This window comes from Panthera leo, chromosome C1 (assembly GCF_018350215.1).
Source record: "Panthera leo isolate Ple1 chromosome C1, P.leo_Ple1_pat1.1, whole genome shotgun sequence".
Lineage (NCBI taxonomy): Eukaryota > Metazoa > Chordata > Mammalia > Carnivora > Felidae > Panthera > Panthera leo.
In genome coordinates, this window is record NC_056686.1 from 24,339,112 (window position 1) to 24,363,840 (window position 24,729).

Below are 24,729 nucleotides of genomic sequence, written 5' to 3' on the forward strand. Positions count from 1 at the left end.
GAATAGCTTTACCAGAGTGAAGGGTGAGAGCCACAAAGACCGGGTCTGTCTTCAGGAAGAAGAGCTTTTGCAGAAGCCTGATAAGAGTCTCAAGAAGTTCACCCCCAGCATATCCCTTCAAGCAGCAGAAGGGCTGAGGCGGAGAAGTTGGGCTTACCAGGGTTGTAAGGACTCAGCTTTGATCGCTGCTCTGTACCGCCGGTAGCTGGCTTGTGTCCTAAGCTACAGGGGGGTCGAGGTGGGTAGCTGGTTGGACAAGGTATCCCGCCAGGCAATGCACAGAAGGGCCTGAAGTGACCCCCTCCCTTCTTGGGGAGGGGAAGAAATGCAAGAGCAGACTCTTGCAGGTGGCACAGCTGGGCTAAGGACTTGGGTGCATCTGACATGAAGAAGCCCTGGGAGAGGCATTGGGGACATACCAGCCTGGGCTGGATGAAAGGGAAGAGGTGGGAACTTGGGGTTTGGTCTCTAGATTTGGAACCACAAGGAACCTTTCTGGGAATGGAAAATGCCTGGGAAGGGGAGATTCCCAAGAGAGGCAAATTTCCCAGAGACGAATGCCTCTCACTCACTGGGATAGGAACCAAAATGTGCTTGCCATCCCTGTCTAGCTAGGACAGGTGGAATGGCCCTCCTTGCCTACTTTTGGGTGGACAGAATGTTATCTCAGCTTCCTCCAAGAGACTGGTGCTTAGGTCCTGCACAGATAGAAGGGCTAGAGTTATCCCTTGGGACTTCCCAGCAAGAGTCCCCAAGAACAGTGGGTGTTCAGCAGAGAAATGTAGGCTCTTCTGGTGAGGGGGGTAGGGCTCCTCCCCTTTGAGTCATCCTATGGTTGGCACAAGTCAGAGTTCCTGGTTTGGATTTAGTGAGCCCCTTCCCAGATGTGAGCAGAGGCCCAAAAGACCAGTAAAGAGCCACCCAGAGGTCTGGTTGACAGAAGCCATTGGGGGGACATTCTCAGTCAGTGTCTTCCAGGGCTGGGCTGAGGTGAGCGAGGGGGTGGGAGGTTCTGTGGGCGGGGGAGCTGCACGCTCTGGCCCCTCATTCCCAGTCCTCCCACTCTACATCTTCCAGCTGCGGACAGGAGGGGATAACGGAGAGCACAAACACATATTTACTCCTCTGAGTCAAGCCCGGACCCAGCCTCCCCTTGCTGCCCCCATTTCCAGACAGCCCTCCCCTAAACATCTTCCCCCAACTCCCTGCACACCCCGCCCCCCCACCTTGGGCCACACCCTGCCCCCTAGGAGAGTGAACCACTGTCTTAAGGAACACGTCTGGGAGCAGAGCTGCCCTGTGTCCGAGTGGTGGGGCTGCTGCTCTGATCATTCCAGACCCAAAGGAAATGCTTCCATCAGTCAACACTGGACACTGGGAGGGGACATCCTGCTTCCAGGAACCAACTCAGTCAATCCCTTAAGGAAAACTTGAGAGTGGCCCCGTGATCAGAAGCAAGGTGGCACTGTACTGCAGGTGCTCACAGGGTCTTCATCAGGGGCTCTAGTGCCCTAACTTCAGCTGAAGTCTCTTCAGGGAACTTTCTATCGGCCTGCTGTCAGCTGATCCCCGGTATGATGGGTTGTAGAATGACTGCCTGGGTATATGGTGGCCAGGTTTTACAGAGGGTCGCAAAGACCCAGAAGGCATTAAGCCCCTGTGACATGATAGGGGATCATGGCCCTTCACTACCCTGGGTATAGTGAGGTCATAGAAGCAAAGTACTCATGGGTAGGTCTCTACCTCTCCCCAGGCTTCAGTTTTCCCATATGAAAAACGAGGCCCTGCCTATCTTTCTACTCTGTTTACCTCTTTACAGCAGGTTTATGAGCTACATGATAGAAGAAATCATGTGATTCTTGTGTAACAGTGGGAGTAACACTGACTTGAATGTTATATGTCTGGGCTGCAGCCTCACTCTTGCCACTTAGCTGTGAGAGCTTTTTCCCTGCCTTTCATTCAAAAATGACTCCTTCTTGATTTTGGCAGGTAATGAAGAGTTAGAGTAATAAGGCCTCTGAGCTTCTAACTGGACTGGGTTTTGTGGTGGCTTCGGTAACATTCACTGGGAGCTCGCATGTCCCAGGCACGATGCCTAACATGCCTACATGCATTACCTCTCACAGCTTATGTGCTTCTAAGATCAATTCTGTTTTCGATGGGAAAACAGAGGCTCAGGTTAAGTGACTCGCCCTAGATCACACTATCTTTTGTCTCCAAGGCCACGAATCTCTCTGTTCAGGTCCCATCCCTGGGAACCATGAATCAGAAGATCTGGGGCAGGGTTTGGAGTCTACATTTTTTAGTAGTTCCTCAGGTGACTCTGATGCAGAGCTAACATCAGGTACTCTCTCACCATCTACCCTGGAACTGAGGGGAAACAGAGCCTGCTGACGGAAACCATTCAGGGCCTGAAGCTGCCATCTCAGGAACAGGGATCCACCCTGAGGGGACAGTTGGACTTGATGGGAGGAGTCCTCAAACACTGGGATCATTGGGCTTGCTTCCCTGTGGCCAGCCAGGCCCACTCACCTCCCCAGTGGCATCCACTTTGGAGAGTGCCATCTGTACTTCTTCTTCAGTCATGTCCAAGTCAAAGTCCTTCTCCCAGTCCTCACTGATGTCCGTGCTTGAGCCTGGAACCATGATCCACAGTGTCAAAGGTGGGAAGGGGTATGTATGAGCAGGTTGTAGCTGGGGGTTATGGCACTCTTCAAAAGGGCCTGGCAAATATACATCAAAGCTCTCACATTCTGTTGTCACTCTGGCTCAGTGATTCCACTTTTAGGAATCCATTCTAAGGAAAAATCTTGGATTCAGTAAAAGATTTAGCCAAAGGGATGTTCACTGTAGTGCGGTTATAGTGATGAAAATTTAAAAAAACCTGGGGCACCTGGGTGGCTCAGTCGGTTAAGCGTCCGACTTCGGCTTGGGTCATGATCTCACGGTTTGCGGGTTCGAGCCCAGCATCGGGCTCTGTGCTGACATCTCAGAGCCTACAGCCTGCTTCTGATTCTGTGTCTCCCTCTCTCTCTCTCTCTCTGCCCCTTCCCCACTCATGTTCTGTCTCTCTCTCAAAAATAAATAAAAACATTTAAAAAATAAAAAAATAAAAAAATAAAAAAATAAACAAACCTGAGAGTCCACTGATAGGGAATTACAAAAGTAAATAAATGGTATAGTCACATGATGGAACATTATGTGGCTTTTAAATGTTAGGCTGTAGAGCACTTATATGCATGGCAAAATAATCTAAAACTATTAAGTGAGGAAAAGTAAGTTACTAAATAGTGAAGAAGCACTTTGGCCCAGAGGCTCCCAGGAGCCACAGAAATCTTCTAGAAGACATAAACAATGAACCTCTTCCTCTTCACTCACTCCACGCTACCTACACTGACCTCGCTACTCCTGAAACACACCAGACACATTCCTGCTTTAGGGCCTTCGCATGGGCTGTTCCTTGTACTTAGAACGCTCTCCTCAGACATCCACAGGCCAATTTCCTCACCTCCTTCATGCCTTTGCTCAAATCCTACCATCTAAATGTGGCCTGCCCTGACCATCCCACTTTAAACTGCAACCCACTTCCGCACTCTGCTCTCTTTATTCTTTTTTCCATTGCATTTATCACTTTCGAACATATTACATCATTAGACTTAATATGCTTATTGTCAATAATAGAGGAACTAGAATGTGAGCTCCCTGAGGGCAGGGATCTTTGTTTTCCTTTCTTAGGTATGCCCAGTGCCTAGAATACAGAGTTTGCACCCAACAGATATTCATGGACCCTTTTCTAAACCAGGGTTGGCAAACTACGGCCCATGGACCAAATCCAGCCTACTGCCTGTTTTTGGAAATTCAGCTTTGGAACACAGCCCTTGCCGTTTGTTTACATATCGCCTATGGCTGCTTTCCTGCTACAACAGCAGAGCTGAGTAGTTCTAACAGACTGTATGCCCCAAAAGCCTAAAATATTTGTGATCTGGCCCTATACAGAAAAAATCTACTCATCCCTGCTCTGGGTGATTCTGATGCCTGCTAAGGTTAGCAGTCACTGCTCTAAACATTCGTTATTTGGATAGGACTTCTTAGAGGGAACATAAAAAAATGTCCATGTGAAGGTTATTACTAAGAAGAAAACTACAAAAAGAGTTTTTTAAAAAAGATATGCAGAAAAAAAGTATATGTATTATAAGTCCATTAAAAAAATATGCTCAAAGGGGCACCTGGGGTGACTCAGTTGGTTGAGCATCCGACTTCAGCTCAGGTCATGATCTCGCGGTTCGTGGGTTCGAGCCCTGCATCGGGCTCTGTGCTGACAGCTCAGAACCTGGAGCCTGCTTCGGATTCTGTGTCTTTCTCTCTCTCTCTCTCTCTCTCCTCTGCCCCTCCCCCACTCATGCTCTCTCTCCCTCTCTCAAAAATAAATAAGCATTAAAAAAAATATGCTCACAGATGCTTGTACACAGAGAAAAGATGTGTAAAATACCCACAAAAATACTAACAATAGTTACCTCCAGGTGATGAGGTCATGGGGTAATTTTCTTGGTATTTTTTTCTATAATGAACACATACTACTTTGTAACTTTTTTTGTCTATTAAAAGCATATTTAAAAAAAGTAGGTCCCTGATCTCCCAATGGCACGACCTGTAAACACGTCCTTGTTTCTTGTACAGCTTGCTCCTCACCAGGCACCCAGGCTCTGAGACCTCCCCTAAGCCCTGCCCCTGTGCTCCTTATAAGGGGTCTTGCTCTGTTCTCACTTCCTAGCCGCAAGCATCCTGGGTCTCTGGAGCCTTGTAGACCTGGATGGAATCTTTACTTTTTTTTTTATCTATTGTGTAGTCTTGGGTAAGTTATTTTGGGCTTCAGTCTATTTATAAAACAAGGATAAAACCACCCTCTTTGCAGAGAACCACAGGAGGAGCTTATTATGCAGATACCTGCCTCCCCTTCCCCCTCATTCAGATTCTGAACGTCTAAGTGGTGGCCCAGAACTCTGCATTATAAATAGATACCTGGGTGATTCTTTGTAGGCCTGGGCCTGCAGTTTGAGATCCAACAGTGTTAAGATTAGAAGTGTCAATGTGAAGTCCACGTAACACACATACACATAGTGGGGATTTAACAAATGGGGGCCGTTAAAGGCACGGTCTCAGAGTTCAGTAATTTTGCACGTGGTCCCACGGCTAGCCAGGGCAGACTGGCAACCAAGACCAGGTTCTTCGGACTCTGCATCCAAGTCTCTCTATGCCTTCAGGACATTTTGGTGGCACACACCTGGCTGGCTGTCATTGTTGGCTTCCTGTGAGTTATGGCTGATTCCTCATTTCAGAGGTGTGGCCATGGCCATGACCGCTTTCCCTAACCTCAGGTTGCCCTCTTTTTCAGGCTTTAAATGTTAGGGCAGTCCTTCCAGGGGTGGAAAACAGAGTATCAGCTTACAGTTTTGGAGCACCTCACACCCACCCTCTGAGGTGGGTATTAACAGTCCCAATTTTCAGATGACGAAATGTAGCCTTTGAGTGGCAGAGATGAGAACCAGGGCTGTCTCTGCCATGTGCCTCCTCCCACCATCTTGTCCTCTCACACAAGAGTACTAACATCTCCATTACACTGTGCATGTGGCGGAGAACTGAGCTATGCCAAAACAATTTAAGATTTCCTGATGGAGTTTGTCTGTTGTTTAAGAAAGGGGAGTTTTCAGGTGATTACTAACCTCACAGTGTTGCCACTCAGCTCATTTTCTTCTGTTTAATTGGATCTCTGCTTTCCCAGAGAAGAGATGGAGGCAAAAGCCACTCTCAAGTCAGTCATTGGTGAAGTAGGGCCTTCAGCCCAGGGCACCTTCTGGTTTGCAGGCCATAGGCCTGTCTCAGTCTCTCCTTCCCCTCCTCCTGCTGAGGGAACCTGAGCAGGGTAAGTCCAGGCTCTTAGATTAAATGGCTCTTGGGTCAAAATGCAGGTGGGAAGCAGCTCTGCAAGGACAACGATTGCCCCACTGCCCCTGGACTGTGGGAGACTGTGTGGCTAGCCTACCCCAAAAGACTCTGCTGTGCCCAGAGACCAAGCCTCTCTTACATCATCTAAGAGGTAGACCTAAGAGAAAAACGGAGTCACTCACCGTCTCCAAGCCTTCATTATTTCTTTTTAAGATTCACTCTCTCTACTCTGTTCCCACTGTCCTCCTGTCAGTCCAAGGCCCCATCTTCTCCCGCCTAAGTGACTGCTTGTGGTGGGTCTTCGGCAGCGATAACCCAGCCCTCCTGCAAACCCCCGAGTGTCAGAGGCAGCAGAGCAGAGCAATGAAGAGCTTATGCCACAGCTCCCCCGTAATCTCATTTTGTCCCATTTCAACCCACCACTCATTTTTCTGACCCTGCTCTCCCACAGCCCAATTCCCAATGGAGCCTACAGTATTTTTTTTTAATAAAACAAAAAATTTTTGTATATTTATTTCCGAAGGAGAGAGAGGAACAGAGTGTGAGGGGGGGGGGGCAGAGAGAGAGGGAGACAGAGAATCGGAAGTAGGCTCTGAGCTGCGGGGCTCAATATCGGGCTCAAACTCACGGGCCATGAGATCATGACCTGAGTGAACCAAAGTCAGACACTTAACTGACTGAGCCACCCAGGTGCCCTGGAGCCTATGGCTCTTTAATCCGACTGTTTCACTGTCTCTCCTTCCCTTTCCCAGCTCCAATTCCATGAGCCACAATTCTGATCACTTTTTTGCATATACTTGTGGACTTTCCTCTTTTCCTGCACCGATTTCCCCTGGCTAAATTTGAACCCTGGTTAAATCCAGCTCCCCATCTATTCTGTGCCTGCACCTAGGCTACTGAATGTAGCTGGACAAAAGTACACCAGTGCTGACTGGTGTCTCTTAAAATTCATGACTGCTATCTCAAATGGGCCCTTAGTACCACCCAGCCAGCAACTCCATACCACCTGTTGGGTCCCTCACCTACTCTTCCACTTTCCCAAAGTACTTTTTCATGCTTTTGTAAAGACTTAGTGAGTGGGTGGTTGATCTCAAGTTTCCTACCAGTAAAAAAAAAAAGGGGAGGGGGGCGGGAAATCACACAGACCTCTCTTGGGCTTCTGTGAGGACTAAGTGATATGCATATCCAGTGCTTAGCACAGAGTGATACAGACATATAGAAAGTGCTCAGAGATAGTATCTCTTATCATCATCATTTCCCCAAAGCAGGGCTCTACTCATATTTCTTCCCTGATTGAGGACCTGTTGTGGAACAATTACCCCCAATTTGTAGAGGAATAAATGGGGCTTAGAGAAGATCAGTAACTTTTCTGAAGTCACATGGCTTAGGAGCAAGGTTGGGATTTGAACCCAGAACTGTTCAAACCCCAGAGTCTGATCCCTTAGCCTCTGTACGTGAGGCTCTTTGTACAGGTCAGGCATCTAATGTGAGCAGCACGCCCTGCCACTTTATGGCACCAAGTCCAACGTTCCAAGTTTGGCTAAGATTTTAAGTTCTTAAGTTCTGCTTCTGAGTTAACCCATCTACCCTTCTTATTCCTCCCTCTCCTGGGAGATAATACAGCAAAGTGGGCTTTACTCACCACTTCTCCTGCCCATGGCCTCTGCTATCTGGACTTTGTAGGCCCCTGAGCCCCGCAGCTGCCCTCAACTCTCCACCTCTCCTATACAATGCCTGTCTCCTCAGTAAACCAACCGCTGATACCTGGAGCCTTCCTTCTTTCTCTGAACTCCTCCAGCATCAAGCCTGCCCCATACAGCTTCATGTTTCATCATAAAGACTGCAGCTTTTGCCCCTCCCTCCTCAGTGTCTCATAAAGAGTAGGTAGGAGCTCAATGGATGACCTCACTGAATCAGAGCCAGAAGGAGAGCATTGTGTTGGAAACTGGAAACCCTGTGGTTTCCATCAGGGAGCAAGGGGAGGGGTGTGGTGGGGCCAGTTTCCCTTCCACTGCAGCAAACCAGTCTCTCAGCACCAGCAGGCCAGGGCTCACCTGCTGGGCAAGTTTCGTGGCTGACTGGTACTGTGTGTGTGTTTCAGGAGAGGCCTTGCTGACAATCAGCTATCTCTGAAGAGGGATTCTGGATGTGGCAAAACAGTCAACCCCAGAGCTCTTACTGTCCTTTCCTTCCCAGAATTAGAGAGGTTCCCCTTTGACAAAAAGTCAGAGTCTCCAGTCTCAAATTTCACTATACAGATAAGAAACTAAAGCTTTAAAACTTAAGCTGGGTCACAGCAAGTTCATGAGGATTCATTTAATTCTTTTTTAAACTGTACGTGTTAAGTTTTATGGATTTCGTGCTCCTAATAATGGGATAAGCTTAGGGAGGCTAAATGACTTTCCTGAGGTCAAAAAGGGTGAGGACCCCTGACAATCAATGACACAGGGATTTCCAACCCAGGGTAAGGCTTAATTGTCCAAATGGACAGTGTGGTAGTTACGGGCATAGGCTCTGAGTCAGAGACCTGGGCCTGAATCTGGGCCTGCCACTTCCTGGCCATGTGAATTTGAGCAAGTTACTTAACATTTCTGAGCCTCATTTTCTTCATCCATAAAATACCGACCTGACTGGGCTGTGAGATGAAATGAGAAATTAAATGCAATATAACACACTAAGCCCAGGACACGGCATAAACCTTATTCTGTTGGACCTAAGACCCCAACGATTGTAAGATGCACCCTTCTTTCAGAGTATATGTACACCTTGGATGAAATAAGGTAATAAATACTCAACAGATAGCAGCTGTCACCATCATCAGTATCACAAATGAAAGGGTGAAGAAACTGGCACCACAAATGCTTCTGGGATCCTAAAGAGACAAGTCTGCCTTATGGGGTAACAACTCTTGCTTGTCCCCCTCCCCCCTGCTCCCTGGGATTTTGGCCTCGACTTACCTTTCTTTCCATTGTTAGAGGGCGTAGACTTCCCACTGTCCGAGTTCAGCTCAAACACCCGTAAGTCTGTGAGTACCTCCTCCCTCAGAGTCTCTACTCTGGCTGGAGGCCTAGGCTCTGGGCCACTGGGGCGGCCAGCAGGGGTGTGGGGCTTGAACTGAGCTGGGGGCGGGGGTCCAGTCTCACCCACATCCACAGCCAGGCCCTGTTCCTCCAAAGATGCCTCTAGCAGCTTCTGGGACAGGTCCTTGGGCAACACGGGTGCCTCAGCTGCAGTGGCAGGTTTGGCGATCTGGGTCACGGGGGAGATGCTCTCACTGCTCTCTGAAGGAGTCACCTCTGTTGGAGGCTCGGCTGGAGTCATCAGATTCTCTTCACAGGGGCTCAGGGGGCCAGGTCCTCCTTCAGGGGACGTGGAGGTTTTGGCCACAGGAACCTTTGCCTCTTTTGCAGAGGTGGGTGAGTCACTCACAAGCTCCTCTGTTGAGAGAGAACAGGAAAGAGGGCTACGTACCCTGGTCAGCCCCAAGACAACCTTGGAGCTCTCTGAAGACAGACCTCAGGTTCCCACCAAAGCTTACTCCGATCAAGACTAAAGGGTGCCAGTTTCCTCACCCTTTCCCCATCACAGTTCCTCTGCAGATACTTCCTGCTGGTCAAAGTCTCTCCTACGCTGAGGCCTAGCATATGTCTGGTGGACACTCAGCTTCTGGCAGCACAGCCCAAGATGATATTATAGATTCGAAAGCTAAGACTTGACAGTCAGTTCTGGGTTCAGGCTGGGCTCTGCTCTATCCTCAGTGTACGATCTCGGGCAAGACACTGGACTTTTCTTTAACTTACCCCCACTTAATAAATGTGTTAATAGCATACAGGTGGCTCCAACATACTATCCAAAGTTGAGCTACCAGGTAGAGGAGGCTGAGCTCTTAAGCGAGTGGTTCCCAAACCTGGCTAGGCACGAACCATTACCAGAGGAGCTCGTTAAAAATGCAAGTTTGGGGGCGCCTGGGTGGCTCAGCCTGTTAAGAATCCGACTTCGGCTTAGGGTCATGATCTCACAGTTCATGAGTTCAAGCCCTGCGTCGGGCTCTCTGCTGTCAGCACGGAGCCCACTTTGGATCCTCTGTCCCCTCCCCCTCTCTGCGCCTCCCCCACTCACGTTCTCTCCCTCCCTCTCTCTCAAAAATAAACATCAAAAATTTTTTTTTAAATTTAATGTTTATTTATTTTTGAGAGACGGAGAGAGAGAGAGAGAGAGCACGAGTGGGGAAGGGGCAGAGAGAGAGGAAGACACAGAATCTGAAGCAGGCTCCAGGCTCTGAGCTGTCAGCACAGATTCTGACATGGGGCTCAAACTCACGAAGAGTTCAGGACCCAGACTTCGAAGAAGTTAGTTGGCATCCATGGCTAGCAAGCACTTGATAAAAGCAATGGCAAGTCCTCTCCAATAAAGCAGGGGGAGAAAGCAAACCCAAAAATGCGCTTCTAAAATGGTGATATATATTTTACACTTTAAGTTTACTTGTGTCCTTAAAGCATCCCAAGTGCCCCCCCCGAAATTTTTTTAAAGTACAACTTTGGCCACATCCCCAGAGTCTCATTTAGAATGGGGGGAAGGGAATCTTGAATTCTGATAAGCCTCCTAGGTGACTGTGAAGTGGCTGGCCCATAGGCTGGCAGGGGAATCTGTTGCTACTGACACATGTGATTTCCTTACCTAAACCAGGAATTCCGCCAGCCCAGGCAAACATTTCCTTTTTAGTTCAGCCTATCCTCAGCATGGACAAGCGCCGTATACATGCCCTACGCTTCCCTGCATGCCAGGTCTCTCCGGTGTTCAGAGATGGCCAGATGGTCCCTACAGGCAGCACAGGACCTGTGACTTGCCCATCACCTTTCAATACCTCTTACCTTCTTCCTCCTCCCAGCCAGGCTCTTCAGAGATGCTCTGTTCTGCCCGTTGCTTCAGGGCATCCCTCCGGGCCTGCTCCTGAGTGTGGGGGAGATGGCCAGAAGCAGTCAGGGCTCACTCTCCCCAGACCCTGGCCCTGACCCCAGAACCCTTGGTACCTTGTGTCCCTTCTTCCCTCAACAAAATCCAGTCTACTTCCCCAAGGGCTGAGTGGACCTCCCCGGGCCAGGCCAGCATACCTGCTCTAGTTGATGGACTTTATAGAAATACCGATGCCAGAATTCTGAATGGGAAACAGCTGCTGGGACCTGGAGGGAGGGGACAGTGGAGATGAGACTTTGGGAGTGGTTGTGTACGGTCTGTGTCCCCAGCCTTATCAGCCTGCTCCCAGCTGCTCTGGATTTAAGATGTGGCTCCGTGGCTGAGCAGTTTTCCTCAGAGCACTTAACACCCTTCCATCCCCAGACCCACTTTCCTGGCCTAGCTTGGCCAAGGAGAGAGAAAAGAATTCCCATCAGGTTTTGCTGGCCCTTCCATTTTTCCCCTGATTGCCAGAAGCCTGGCGAATCAGCTTTGCCCATGTAGAGTCTTGGCTCAGGACCTGGCTGGTCTGGCTCTAGAGGGTCTCAGACTGCTCTCTGGGCCAGGTAACTGCAGTGACTCGAGCTAGATATGTGCCTCCCACCTCCTGACACCTCAAGCTGAAGCTGGGTAAAGTCCTGCCAGCTGGGCCCTCACCATCTTGGTGTAGAGGGCCCGGATGGAGGGGCTGCCTACAAGGAGCTCTGAGATCTCCCCCTTCTTCTCCTCCAAGCAGAACTGGGAAAGCCAGGCGTCAAACAATTCCGGGGGCCCTGCAGAGGGACAGACACTGATGGTCAGTTTTTTGGGTCTGGAGAAAGAACACCGGGCCTACAGAAAACATAGCTAAGCCTGGACATGGACAGTGAGGAAAGCTTAAGGTTTTTTTTCAAAGCCATTTGGCCAAAGGTGGGGGGTCGGGAAGGGTGAAGGGGTGGGTAGGCCCCACTGGTATCACGGCATAGCATTTAAGTGATCTCTAGAACGGGCTACTATCTGCATGTTCTCATGCTGCTTGCTTTTTGGCCCACTGCACTTGGCTACTGAATGCCCTCCTCTCCGAAACTGTTCTCATGTCCCCAGGGACCCCCATGTTGCCAGTCTAAAGGCTACTTCCTGGGGCACCTGGCTGGCTCAGTCAGTTGAACGTCTGACTCTTGATTGTGGTTCAGGTCATGACCTCCCAGTTTGTGGGATTTAGCCCCCTGTCAGGCTCCATGCTGACAGCATGGGGCCTGCTTGAGATTTTTTCTCTCCCTCTTTCCTCCCCACTCCTGCATGCACACACGCACTTTCTCTCTCAAAAATAAATAAACTTAAAAAACAAAAATAAAGGCTACTTCTCTGCCCTCTCTCATGTGACCAGTCCGGCTTCTGACCCTGGGAGCCACTGTCGTCCTCGTGACGCCCTCTTCTCTTCTGGCTTCTCAGTCTTCTATGATTCCCCTCCCCCCTTTCCAGTTGTTCCATGTGAGTCTTCAGTGGCTCCTCTTTTTTCCTCTCCTTATGTCTTCCCATCTCTGTTTTCTCCTAAGATAACCTCTACTAAGCCACAGTTTTAACCTCTCCCTCCCCCAACAACTCCTCAGTCTGTCTTTGCAGCCCAGGCTACCCTTCTGGGCTCCAGAGCCAGGGGTCCAGGTGTCCTCTGGAAACTTCTATCAGCTCAGGTGCAGCAAATGCAACGTGTGCTCATTTTCTTCCGTCCCTAAGCTGTCCCACCTAGTTATCCACCAGAACCCTGGGTGCTGTCCTGGACTCCTCCTTTATCTGATCGCCCTGGGTTCCACCTCCTCGATGTCTTCCACACCTCACTCTTCATTCCACCTGCCACTCCCTGGGTTCTGGACTTACCTCTGACGCGGGGATTCCTGCCAAGCCTCCTACCCAGTCTGCCCATCTCCTATCTTTCTCTATGCTTGATGGCTCTTTTACAAAATACAAAATCTGATCACCTCAGGCTTCAAAACCCTTCAGTAGTTCTCTAGGGAGGGCTTTTTATTTATTTTTAATTTTTTATTATTATTTTTATTAAGTAAAGTCTATACCCAACGTGGGGCTCGCACTCACGACCGTGAGATCAAGAGTCATTTGCTTCACTGACTGAGCCAGCCAGGTTCCCCTGTAGGGAGGGCTTTTTAAGCTAGGGTCCAAGCATAGGCTTCACAGAGGGTCAAAGACCTCCCATATGGCATTATAAAATTTTGTGGAGAGGGTTGCCTGGGCAGCTCAGTTGGTTGAGCGTCCGACTCTTGCTTTCAGTTCGGGTCATGGGATCGAGCCCAGGCTCTGCACTGAATGGAGAACTTGTTTGGGATTCTCTCTCTCTCTCTCTCCCCACCCCCCTTCTGCCTCTCTCCCCTGCTTGTGCTCTTTCTCTCTAAGTAAGTAAGTAAGTAAATAAATAAATAAATAAAATTTTGTAAAGAGAGGGCCTGTCATTTTCAACAGATTTTTAAAGGCCTTTGTGACTAAAAAAAAAGTTAAGAACCACTACTTTGAGCCTTTTAGGACAAAAATTCAAACTGCATGGTCTGGCACCCAAAGCCCTTCCAATCCGGCCCCCACCAGCAGCTCTCATTGCCACCCCTCCCTCACATGCACCCCTTAATCTAGACTTCTCAAATGCAGGACCTTAAAATGTCCTACTGCCATGCTTGAACACCTTCCCCCACTGCTAAAAATAAAATTGGTCTACTTGTTTTTCTTTTTAAAGTAGGCTCCACGCCCAATGTGGGGCTTGAACTCATAACCCTGAGATCAAGCGTGGGAACCTCCACCAACTAAGCCAGCCAGGCGCCCCCCAAACTAGTTTACTTCTAATTTATCCTTAAAAACTCAACGTAAGTGTCACATCCTAGGTTCCCCAGGTTGCACCGGGCGCTTCCCTTCTGGGTTCCTACTGCCCCCACCTTTCTGTGGAAACAGTCACTCTACCTCTACTATCCTTGCTTTAGTCATTGTTTCCTGTCTCTCTTTCCTAACAGCAGGTTCCTGGAGGTCTGCACTGGGGTGAGGGTTTGACTAATTTCTGAGCTCCAGTTCCCAGCCTGGGGCTTGCTGCATGAGAGGGGCTTGGCAAACAAGCGCCAAAGAGAAGGCAGGCAGGGCAGCAGGGCTGGGATGGAGCCTGAGCTAAGAATGAGGGAGCGGAGCAAAGTCTCTGCAGACTGCAGAGATGAACACAGTCTGGGTTCAGGGAGGAAAAGGGACTGTCAACCCATCCTACCACACATAAGGTACACTCTAGTCCCACTCTGGTCTCTCCACACAGGAGGTGCTGGGCCACTGCTACTAGAGACCAACAGGGTGCTCATCCCAGATTCCCGTGGTCTCCCTTCCCTGCAAGCCTCCCCCTCACCGCTACCCCCTCACCATCTGGTTCATTGCAGTAGGTTGCCGGGTCTGACTGCAGGCTGTAGAGGCGAGCCTGTAAGAAATAAAGAACAGAAATTCTGGAGTGCTAGGTGGAGAAAGCACCTCCTCTCTGACAGCATAGTCTACCATTGTTGTTGATTTAGGTGCTCAGAGACTGATCATTCCCCTGTACATTTATTCTCATTTGGAAATCAGCCTCAATCCAGCCTCTCCCCTGCTGGCTGCCAGACCCCACAGAGCACCTGTCAGCTTGCCCATGGCTAGAAAGGGGAATACTGGGCTAGGAGTGAAAAACTGAGGCTCCCAGAAAAATGGTCTCCCCTAGTATTCCACCTGGGGAATTAAGATACAGTGTAAGCAGGCTATAAACTTGTATGTATAAAATGCTTTTGAATTGTGTGAAACCTGAAAAAAGTTAGTGCAAATACACTAATAAAGTCCAAATTTATGGGCAAAATTTGAAATAATGTATCTCCCCAAATTAAAAGCATTCATCAAGAATTTCTTTCTTTCTTTTTTTTTATTACGTTTCTTTATTTTTGAGAGGCAGAGAAAGACAGAGCACGAGTGGGGGAGGGGCAGAGAGAGAGGAAGAAGACACAGGATCGGAAGCAGGCTCTAGGCTCTGAGCCGTCAGCACAGAGCATGACACGGGGCTCGAACTCACGAACCATGAGACCAGGTCCCGAGCCAAAGTCGGACGCTCAACCGACTGAGCCACCCAGGCGCCCCAAGAATTTCTTAATTCCATAGCCAGTCTGCCGAGTGAATTATCTGCCGTGTTCCCGGTAAGGCCACAGGAGTGGCAAACTTTAGCTGGTCAACAGAAGACCCCACCTCCCCTCCTCAGTGTTATGTGGAGCAAAGGCCAGCTGTCTGCGTTAGAGCTTCAGCAAGTGGCTCTGGTGACTTACAGCTGTTAGAATTTAAAATCCTACAATTTAGGAAATTTCACACTCCCACTCAAATGTCCACTAAGTGGTGGTATTGATACTAGTGCTGGCAGATATGCTTGACAAATCAGTAGGTTTGGAAAGGAAATTCAATGCCAACCTGCTGTGACATCACGCTGTGAATTTAGGAAAAAACACTCCATGAACCGTGAAGAAGTAATGTGAGAAGATAAAATGTGGAAGAAATATGTTACCACTGTTGTTGATCTAAGCGCTTTGAAGACATCCTCCCCCCATACATTGATTCCCACTGGAAATCAGCCTTAACCCAAACGGGGAGAAGACCATGCCTGTACAGCATTCCTTATCAAAGCTGAAAGCTGAAAGGACTCCCCAAGAGCAGCACTACAGAAATGAGTGGAATAATTATGCTCTGTTCACTTGCAAGAATGTAAATAATTAAAAGGATGGTGAGTAAGAAAGATGCTGATATTTTTTATATATGTTTTTATAGCAGGTTATAAAATTCGATGTATAAAGTGCTTTTTTTGTTAAAAAGAAAGAGTTCAAACTATCTTTACCAGTGTTTGTAAACAAAAAGAAATGAAACGTTATAGCCAAACAAGAAATAAGTGGTTCTCTTTCAGTGATGGGATTATGGATTTAGCGATAATTATCTTCTTGATTAGTACTATTCTCCAGTATAGCTATACACATATATTTATTTTCTGGCCTGAACACATACTGCTTTTATGAGTGCACATTGGAAGATGGCATCTAGTGCTGTTAGGCACCTGCAGGGGAGGCTGCTAATGAATACCTTGGTGCCATCATAGGGCTCAGCTGTGCCAGAGGGTGTGCCCATCAGGGTGATGACATCGCAGTCTATGGTCTTGTCTGGTGAGGGAGCGAAGGTGTCGGAGATCACCCCTAGGAAGTCAGACAACCCCTTCTTCATCTTCTCTGTTGCCCCCGAGGAGCCTTCAGTCTGCAGAGAGAAGCGGAAGAGGAAACAAATGGCCCAGGAGCAGGCTGCAAGTTAGAGTTTGGGGTACTGAGGGGTAAAGCATCAGGGGCAAAGGAAGCATCAGGGGTGAAGCATTCCTGTGTAGGGACCAGGGAAGTGCTCATGGCCTCTTACCCCATCTCTGAGGTTGGAGAAGGACAGAAGTGGCCAGGGTCCCCAGACACCAGAAGAGGGTGTGGAACAGGACCCCGGTAGGCCTATATAGTCAGAGCAGAACTCCCTGACTGGCTGTTTCATCAAAATTTCAAGGCTAGTCATACTGATCAAAAACTGGCAGGAGAGGGGATGCTCAGATGGCTCAGTTGGTTGAGCATCCGACCCTGGATTTTGGCTCAGGTCACGATCTCTCAGTGCGTGGGACTGAGTCCTGAGGTGGGCTCTGCGCTGACAGCAAAGAGCCTGCTTGGGACTCTCTGTCTCCCTCTCTCTATGCCCCTCTGCTGCTCATGCTCACTTGTTCTCTCTCTCAAAATAAATAAGTAAACATTTAAAAAAATGGGCAGGATAGGATGCATGCTGTACACACTCTGTGGGGCAGGGGACCTGTGGGTGGAGTGATGGGAAAGGTACTAGTTTTGGAGACCTAACCCCCTCTGAGTCAGCTTCCTGATCTGTAAAATTAGGACAAACAGACTTCCTTCAGAGGGCTGCTGTGAAAAATAAAAAAGATCAGGCATGTACAAGCCTGGCATAAAACAAACATCTACTAAATAGCAGTACTGTAATATCACAATGTCATCATCATTGTTGCTCAGGAAGTAGAACATTCTCTATGAAAGACCGGGGATACATGGGCAGGATGAGAACACGCATCCTTGCCTAGACGCAAACCTGGGACCAGCTGAGGGCCAACGTATGCATTGTCTAGAAGGGGCAAGTGGGACACCAAGCTTGAGCCACACTGGCCGGGATATCCTTGAACAAGCAGAAATAGGATGCTGACAGGGCCAGGCTCTAAAAACCTCATGGAAACCATAGCATTTACTCCTGATTAGGCTATCCAAGCATTTTCCACCCGGAATCTACCAGCATGCCTGGCACATGCTAGCACAGATATACAATCATATTTGTCAAATGAAAAAAAAAAAGGAATAAATAGCCACCTGGGTGGCTGAGTTGGTTAAGCGACTGACTGTTGATTTTGGCTCAGGTCATGATGTCACGGTTCCTGAGATGGAGCCCCACATCAGGCTCTGAACTGACAGTGAGGAGCCTGGTTGAGATTCTCTCTCTCCCACTCTCTCTCTGCCCCTCCCCTGCTTGCTGGATGTCTCTCTCAAAAATAAATAAACATTAAAGAAAGAAAGAAAGAGAGAGAGAGAGAAAGAGAGAAAGAAAGAGAGAGAGAGAGAAAGAAAAGAGAGAGAAAGAAAGAGAAAAGAAAAGAAAGAAAGAGAGAGAGAAAGAAAAGAGAAAGAGAGAAAGAAAGAAAAGAAACAAAGAAAGAGAAAAGAAAAGAAAAGGAAAGAAAAGAAAAAAGGAAAGAAAAGAAAAAGAGGCGCTGGGGTGGCTCAGTCAGTTAAGCGTCCAACTCCTGATTTCAGCTCAGGTCACGATCTCACAGGTTTGTGAGTTCAAGCCCCACATTGAGCTCTGTGCTGACAGTGTAGAGCCTGCTTGGGATTCTCTCTCTCTGTTCCTCCCTCACTTGTGCTTTCTCTCTTTCAAAGTACACTTTAAAAAAAAATAAAAATAAAATTTTAAAAAGGAATAAATAAACAGAAAAAGTGAGTGGTGTCTTTGCTGCTGGCTGGACCCTAGCAGTTCAGCAGGATTACTATCTGTCACTCCTGCTCATGCTCATGAGTAGCTGTGATTAGCCCGCAGACAGTATTTTACAAGAGGAGTCAACAAAATTAAGGTTGGCTAAAAGAACTCCAAAACATGTTTTTTATGACATGGCTTCTAATCTCAAGGCAACTGATTCAGCTGGAGATCAGATGAAGAAAGTGCAATTTCCCCAATACTAAAGGAGAAACTGTTCATGCAAAACCTATATATTATACTTCATCAGAAGCTTGAGCTTTGCAGGGATAGCCAACCATACACTATTTTCACTTTTCACACTCACTTTAGAATCTAAATCCTATCTCACAAGAAGATTCTGCCACACATCTTTGATTAATAAAAACAGGGACCGTAAGAATAGAAGTTGGCACCACCTTTCTGGAGGGTAGTTTTGCAATAAATATTAAAAGGCCTACAACTGTACTCACCGTATGATCCCTTCTAGTATTTTATTATAAAGAAAATATGAAGGGCAAAGATTTAGCAGTCAGAATGTTTACTGTAGCTCTGTTTATCCAGTACCAGAAAAAAATGAAATAGGAAACTAGGAACTGGTTAAACCTACAGAACAAAATAACAAGCCATTTATGATTCTGGAGAATGAGGTTTGCAATGATTAAGCCAGAAAGTAGGTTATAAACCGTGATATTCAGTTGATTCCAGTTTTGAAAAAGAAAGTGGACAAAGTGAAAAAGAATGAGGAACATACTCCCCAAATATTAACAGTCGTTACCTCTGGGAGATGGAACTAGGTCTTTCTTTTTCTTTTACTTACGTGTATTTTCTAAACTGTCTACAGTGAATGACTTTGCCAGAAGGAAAACATTTGCTAAAACAATACAGAAATGGGAGAGTTTATTAATACTTATTCTATATAGCTTGTTTGCTTGACAGACAGAATTCTTTCAAAGTGGGAGCCTATGGGGGAAAAACAATCACTTAATAGTAGAAAGGTTGGGGTGTCAGGCTGTGAAGGACAGTCACTCAGAGCGTGAAGGGAGTACTCACAGCTAGCTTCTCCTTGACCACACTGGCTGTGGCTGCAATGGTGCAGGCCGTGTCATGCTGGACCACCTGGGTGAACTCTGTCAGGTCTCGCTTCATGAACTCCAAGGCTTCGGAGGACTACAGGGAAGACAAGAGAGGGATGACAGAGCCAGCTGGCTCCACTACCCTTTGTTCCTGTTCCCGGGGCTGCTTCTATCCCTGACAGACACATGGAAACCTCAAGTGACATGGGAAGCCTCAGCACAGAAACAATGATTGCCTGTCCCAATCCCATGACCTGGGATTACCGAACAGCAGAGAGTACAGAGGGACTCCCTGCAGCTCTGAGAATCGGGATGAGACTCAGCCCTGACCTTTATAAGCTTTGTGGCCACAAGTAACTCTCATCTAGTTTCAGTTATCTCCTGAGGGAGGTACACTAAATCGGTGGTTCAAGAGCAGACTGGGGAAGGGGGTGCACACAGTCCGGAAACAAAACAGACTCCGATGCATTGCTCTGAAATCCTTTAAGTCATGACATTTGTTTCAAATTTCAAGTAACCTGAAGAAAAGGTGTGTGATTCTTTTTTATCAAGGGAAAGTGTTTCTATTTTTATTTATTTTTTATTACAGGGAAGTTCAGTTGAAATATGAGGCAGTATGTGAAATTATTTGTCTGAAAAACTAAATAAACATGTTGTACTAGTGACGGTAATAGTTCAGAAAGCGTTTATGAGCGATTCTTGGCAATTCAATACCAGAAAAAAGGTGTGTGGTTTTTACATTCCACAAAGGGGGTGTTGAGAGAAATACCGGATTGGATTGCCTCCGAAGTCTTGCTTCTACCGTTCTAGGGTTCTATTCATCCACAGAGATCCTTCGGGCAGAATGAATATTTGCTTCTGTCAGACCGACCTGCTGCTCGCCCTGCACTCAGACCAGGTTTGAGAGAGCAGGCCCTCAGCCCTGGTCTGAGTCTTACCCTGCTTTGTTTCATCCTTACCCACTCTGGGGCACCTTCCCAAACTACCTCTGTGCTCCCCTGGCAAGCCCCCTCATTTTGCACATGGAGAGTCACCTGAATTTTTTTTTTTATTTTTATTTTTTGCATTTTTGAGGGTTCTGGTGACTTTTTTCTGGTTTTCATCAGTCTGGGATGAAATGGGGCAGTCTTGTCTATCAGCAAGAAGCTTCTCTGGGAGTGGGAATCATGTCTCCATTTCAGACTCAGGACTCTGTAATTGGAGTGGAGGGGCCATTTATTCTCTATGTCCATCCACTCTGCCATTCTCCATCCTGGTCCAGGCCAGCCTGCTCTGTCGAATGGACTCCTCGCAGGTTGTATCAAATACCTCTACTGCCTTCTCCTTGTGACACTGCTGGGAGCTTTGGAAGTCACAGCAGATCAGGTTGCCCCTGCTTTACATTCTACAGTGCCCATAGTGTCCTATGAGCAAGTATACGATCTTTCCCTTCACTTACAAGGCCATATAATCTCATCTCTGGCCCTCATCCTCTACCACTGCGTTCCTCACTGAGCTCTAGTTGGCTTTCTGCAAGTTTCTCAGATGCTCTAGCATCTTCCTTACCTTCATGGTATTAGAACATATGGTTCTAACTCTTCCAAACAAATAAGTGAAAAAAACACAACAAATAAACCCCTTCAACTGGTTAACTCTGGTTTCTCCTTCGGATCTATGCTTAAATGTCACTTCCCCGGAGAAGCTTCCCTGATGCCACCTCAGATTAGGTTGGGTCCCTGCTTCATGTTCCCAGGGCACCTGAATGTTCTCTAACACTTGTCATACTGTAGATTATGATTACCCGTTCCAAGTCTAGCTTCCTGGATAAACTGAGTTCCCTGAGCACAGAACCCGTGTTTTTTGTTCACTGATGCTTTCCCAGTATGTGACACAGAACGCGGCACAGAGCAGGTGCTTAAATTTGCTTGTTAAATTTACATGTACAGGAGCAATTTTAATTAAATAGCCATTAGCATGATTATTTGATAAATGGCTGTCATTAGACTGTGAGCTCTGAGGGGACAAATATGAACAGACATGGTACCTGCCCTCAAGAAGATTGTAGTCTACTGGCAAAATGTTCATATAACAGTGTTGATACACAAGGGCAGAGTGGTGACCAGTGTATTATCAGGAAGCTGGAAAGACTTGGTGAAGGGAAGCCTGGACTTAGCCCTAAAGAATGAGCAGGAATCAGCAAAGGAAGCCTGCCTGGGGCATAGTAGGGCATAGGGCTTACCGAAGCCCATGTGCATTTCAGTCCTAATGAACATAAAAGGTAAAGCAAAACTGGTTTCGAATAAAGCTGGAGAGGTTGCCAAGGGCAACTATGGAGGGCCTGGTCAGCCCTGAGGGTAATGGGGAGCCACCAAGGGTTTGAAGGAGGTGGGACATGATGAGCTTTGCCTTTTTCACAGGTCACTCCAGTCACTGGCATACAGTGCCATGGACGGGTCCAAAAGTGACAAGAGTAGAAGACAGAGGAAAACCAGTCAGGAGGCTGCTGCTGCAATAGTCCGGAAAAGAAAACAGAATATGAATAAGGACAGTGCTGGTCAGGATGAAAGGATGGGACTGGTTCAAGAAATATTCGTCAAAAAAGGTAGATTTGGTGATTAAATGGATGTGTTGACTGAGGGCAAAAAAGAGTCAAGGAAGGGCCACTGGCTGCTAAACTAGGTGCCTGGGTGGATGCAGGGCTGCCAGCTGAGGGAGAAAGTGCCGAAGGGGAAGCCCACTTAGAAAGCGGGTGATGACAATGATTTCGGTCCTGTAGAATGTGTGGCGTATCTGGATAGTTGTCCATCAGCAGCTATTCTCAAACACTGAAGTTCAGAGTAAAGGACTAGGAGTCACTCTACCACGGAAATGGAGGAGGTCACCCAGGAAGCGTTTGTAGAGTGAACAGAGCAGTGAGCGGAGGACAAGACCCCTCAAACACTACACTTTTAAGGCGCAGGAAGGGGAAGTCATGAGACAGTCGGGAAAGAAAAGCCTGGAGATGTGGAGAATTGAGAGAGAAGCATGCCACAAAGCCAAAGGAGTAGAGTTTCAAGAAAGAGGGAGTGATCACTAGTGTCAAATGCAGCAGAAACGTCCAGGAAGATAAGGGCTGAAAACCACCCACTGGATTTGGCAAGCGGTAGGTGAAGCTGAGTGTGTTTACAGATAACCTTGTATGTGGTAGCTGCAGGGATGGGGACGGAGTCATGAGAGATCATGCTGTTGATCTCAAATTATAAACAGTAGGAGATGAGGTTGTCTCCCAGAGGTAAAAGAAGAAGCAGTTGAACAGTGGACTTGAGGAAGAGTTAGGTTTGGGGAAAGTTTCTGAAGGCAAGGGGGAAGAAAAGCATATCAGAGACTGGAAAAGCTTGCTGGGTGTTGCTCAGGCCTGAGTAAGGTTGGTGAATCTGTGGTTGGGCCAAAGAGCAATACGACTTTCTCTATCACTGTCTGTGGGTAAATGCAAGCACACACGTACACTATAGGATGAGGTAAGATGCACAGGAAGGTAGATTATAGCACCATCTCAAACTTGTCTCTAGGGCAGTACGCTAAGGGGTGCAAGGGAACGGAGGGTCCTGGGAATTGAGTGGTCCAGATGGAGCCAGGATGGGAAGGGGGAAGGAGGGAAGGCCAGGAAAGCACTGCAAGACCAAGAAAAAAAAAAAAATGGAAGTAAAAATGGATGGGTGGTGTTTAAGGGATTTCCCCATCACCCTCCTCAGGACTTAATAAAAATAACTCCAGCTTATATACTATTTACTGTGTGCTAAGCATTGTCCTTGGTGCTTTACACATTATCACTCAATCCTTACAACACTATCAGGTAGGTATAATCAGTACTCCCATTTTGCAGATGAGGAACTGAGGCCTAGAAAGGTTAAATAACTTGCTCAACTTGGTCTAACAGTAAGCGGCCGAGGGAGAGATTAAGTCCTCTTTCTGAATGGGGTAAACTGTCAAAGGCAGAAACAACGTCCACACCCCTGCTTCAAACTGGGAGTTCCCCAAGAACGAAGATAGAAAGCTAACCAACTATCTATTTTTCATGAGTTACGGTAAGACCAGCCTTGAGAGAAACACACAGCAGCCCCTCGCACACCTGCTGAATGAACGTCAGACTCTCCTTCCAAGAGATCGCTCAATGGAAGTGACCTTCTTTGAGGTCTCTTCAATTAAACTTCCTTGTGAAATTCTCCTCGTGCTTATCAACAACGTAAACAACTCAGGGCATTCTTAGATTTGCTAGGCTGTAGCTGAGAGGCTGTCCAGGACTGCATAGGCTAAAGGAGGTATTAAAATGCTCCCAGAGTAGAGGACTGATTTGACCGAGATCAGAAGCCTCCCCGAGTCTGCCCTGAAGCAGGACTCACCCCAATTCCCTGAGGTAAACGGTAATTAACTTTTTTCCACAGTTCACTGGGGCCCGTTTTGACAAACTAGCACGGAAGGGAACAGAAACACACAACAGCATTGTCCGTTGGTAGAGCAGAGCCTCACTCATCCCTCAGGGATTGCTGCCTCCCTGCTAGACTGAGCTTCGTGAGGCCCAGGATTGCAGTTTATCCTCAGGACCTGTCAGAGAGTGCTGGCTGTGCCATTCTAATACCCGAATGACTAGAGCAGTAAGTTTCTATCGCTAGAGTTCTTCCTCAGGGCCTAGATCAAATGTTCTCTCTTCTACGAAGCTGTGAATTTCCTGAGCTGGAATAAACTGCTCTTCCTATGGATTCTTACAAAAGGGTCGCGCCAGCCTTTAAACCAACATGTATCTCACCGTGGCTACTGCCACACTGGCCTGAGTCGGGGTCAGTCCTCCCTTACACCGATAAGGTATAACAGTAGAGCTCGGTGGGCCTCATCTCGAAGGCCTGGCGCCCACATAGGGCGGGCGGGGCCGCTCGGACCTGGTTGCAGTGAGGCGGAGCGAGGCCCTGCCGGAGGAAGGGCGCCGGCCCGGCTTACCTTCTCCTTGACTGCCTGGTAGCTCTGCTGCAGCCAGCTCCGCCACCATCCCACGTCCTCCCTGTGGAAGACAGACACATCTGGCGGCCCTGCGGTGCGACTCTTGCCCGCGCAACGATCGGGTCTCAGTTTCCCCCTGAGATGTGGTCCGCGGGCCCAGACTTGGCAGACCGCTTCCCCACCCCCCTCACACTGCGACTCCACCCCGCCTTTTCAGGTCCGTCCACTCGCGCGCTGGCCTCCTGCTCCCCACGGGGACCCTGGCCCAGCACCCCGGCCCTCAGAGAATTCAGGCCCCAACGCCGGAGAGCAGGATGACGGGCTCACCCTTCCGCCATCTTGCCCGCATGACATCACCACTATTTACTGACCTCTGACTTCCGACACGGCGCCGCCCCCTCAAGCACCGCCCCGGAGCGCTCGGCCCAATCCTCGCGCCGACACCGCCCCCAGCCCAATCTCCGCTCCGGTCCACTACTGGGCCCCGCCTCCTTGAGCCCCGTCCAGTGTCCGTCTACAATTCGCCCTTCAACTCCGCCTCTGGACTTTTGGCCCAATCCTCACTCAGTTCGGTTCTCAGGGTCCACTCCCCAGCGGTAGCCCTACCCCCCCACAACAACTACTTTTTAATCAACGTACATCGGATACGGTGGCTGCTAAGGGCCACGTTCGTCCCTCTAGCTGGACCGCGGAGGCGCGGGAGCGGAGCGGAGAAAGGGAGGGAGCGGGGCTGGAGCTCGAAAGTCTGGACCCTAGAGCTCAGGTC

The 24,729-nt window shown here is 48.3% G+C and overlaps 1 protein-coding gene across 2 annotated transcripts; it reads right to left on the reverse strand.

Moving 5' to 3' along the window:
- Positions 1 to 770: 770 nt before the first annotated feature.
- Positions 771 to 24,707, reverse strand: BSDC1 (BSD domain containing 1). Of its 2 annotated transcripts, none has more exons than XM_042948678.1 (11): positions 24,603 to 24,707; positions 23,964 to 24,024; positions 18,991 to 19,107; positions 15,988 to 16,155; positions 14,272 to 14,326; positions 11,554 to 11,669; positions 11,055 to 11,123; positions 10,815 to 10,893; positions 8,901 to 9,380; positions 2,533 to 2,636; positions 771 to 1,077 (listed from the first exon to the last, which is right to left on the reverse strand). In XM_042948678.1, coding segments are annotated over exons 1-11 (1,284 nt in total). In that variant the 5' UTR covers positions 24,605 to 24,707; the 3' UTR covers positions 771 to 1,044. The 2 variants fall into 2 exon arrangements, with proteins under 2 accessions (XP_042804612.1, XP_042804611.1); XM_042948677.1 differs by lacking the exon at positions 24,603 to 24,707 and adding an exon at positions 24,291 to 24,316.
- Positions 24,708 to 24,729: the final 22 nt, after the last annotated feature.

Bases quoted from the DNA above. Each gene is read 5' to 3' on its own strand.
- BSDC1 (XM_042948677.1), bottom strand. The intron at 9,381-10,814 runs GTAAGAGGTATT...CTCTCTCAACAG, and splicing joins TGGCTGGGAGGAGGAAGAAG to AGGAGCTTGTGAGTGACTCA. The intron at 2,637-8,900 runs GTAAGTCGAGGC...TCATGGTTCCAG, and splicing joins CTCTAACAATGGAAAGAAAG to GCTCAAGCACGGACATCAGT.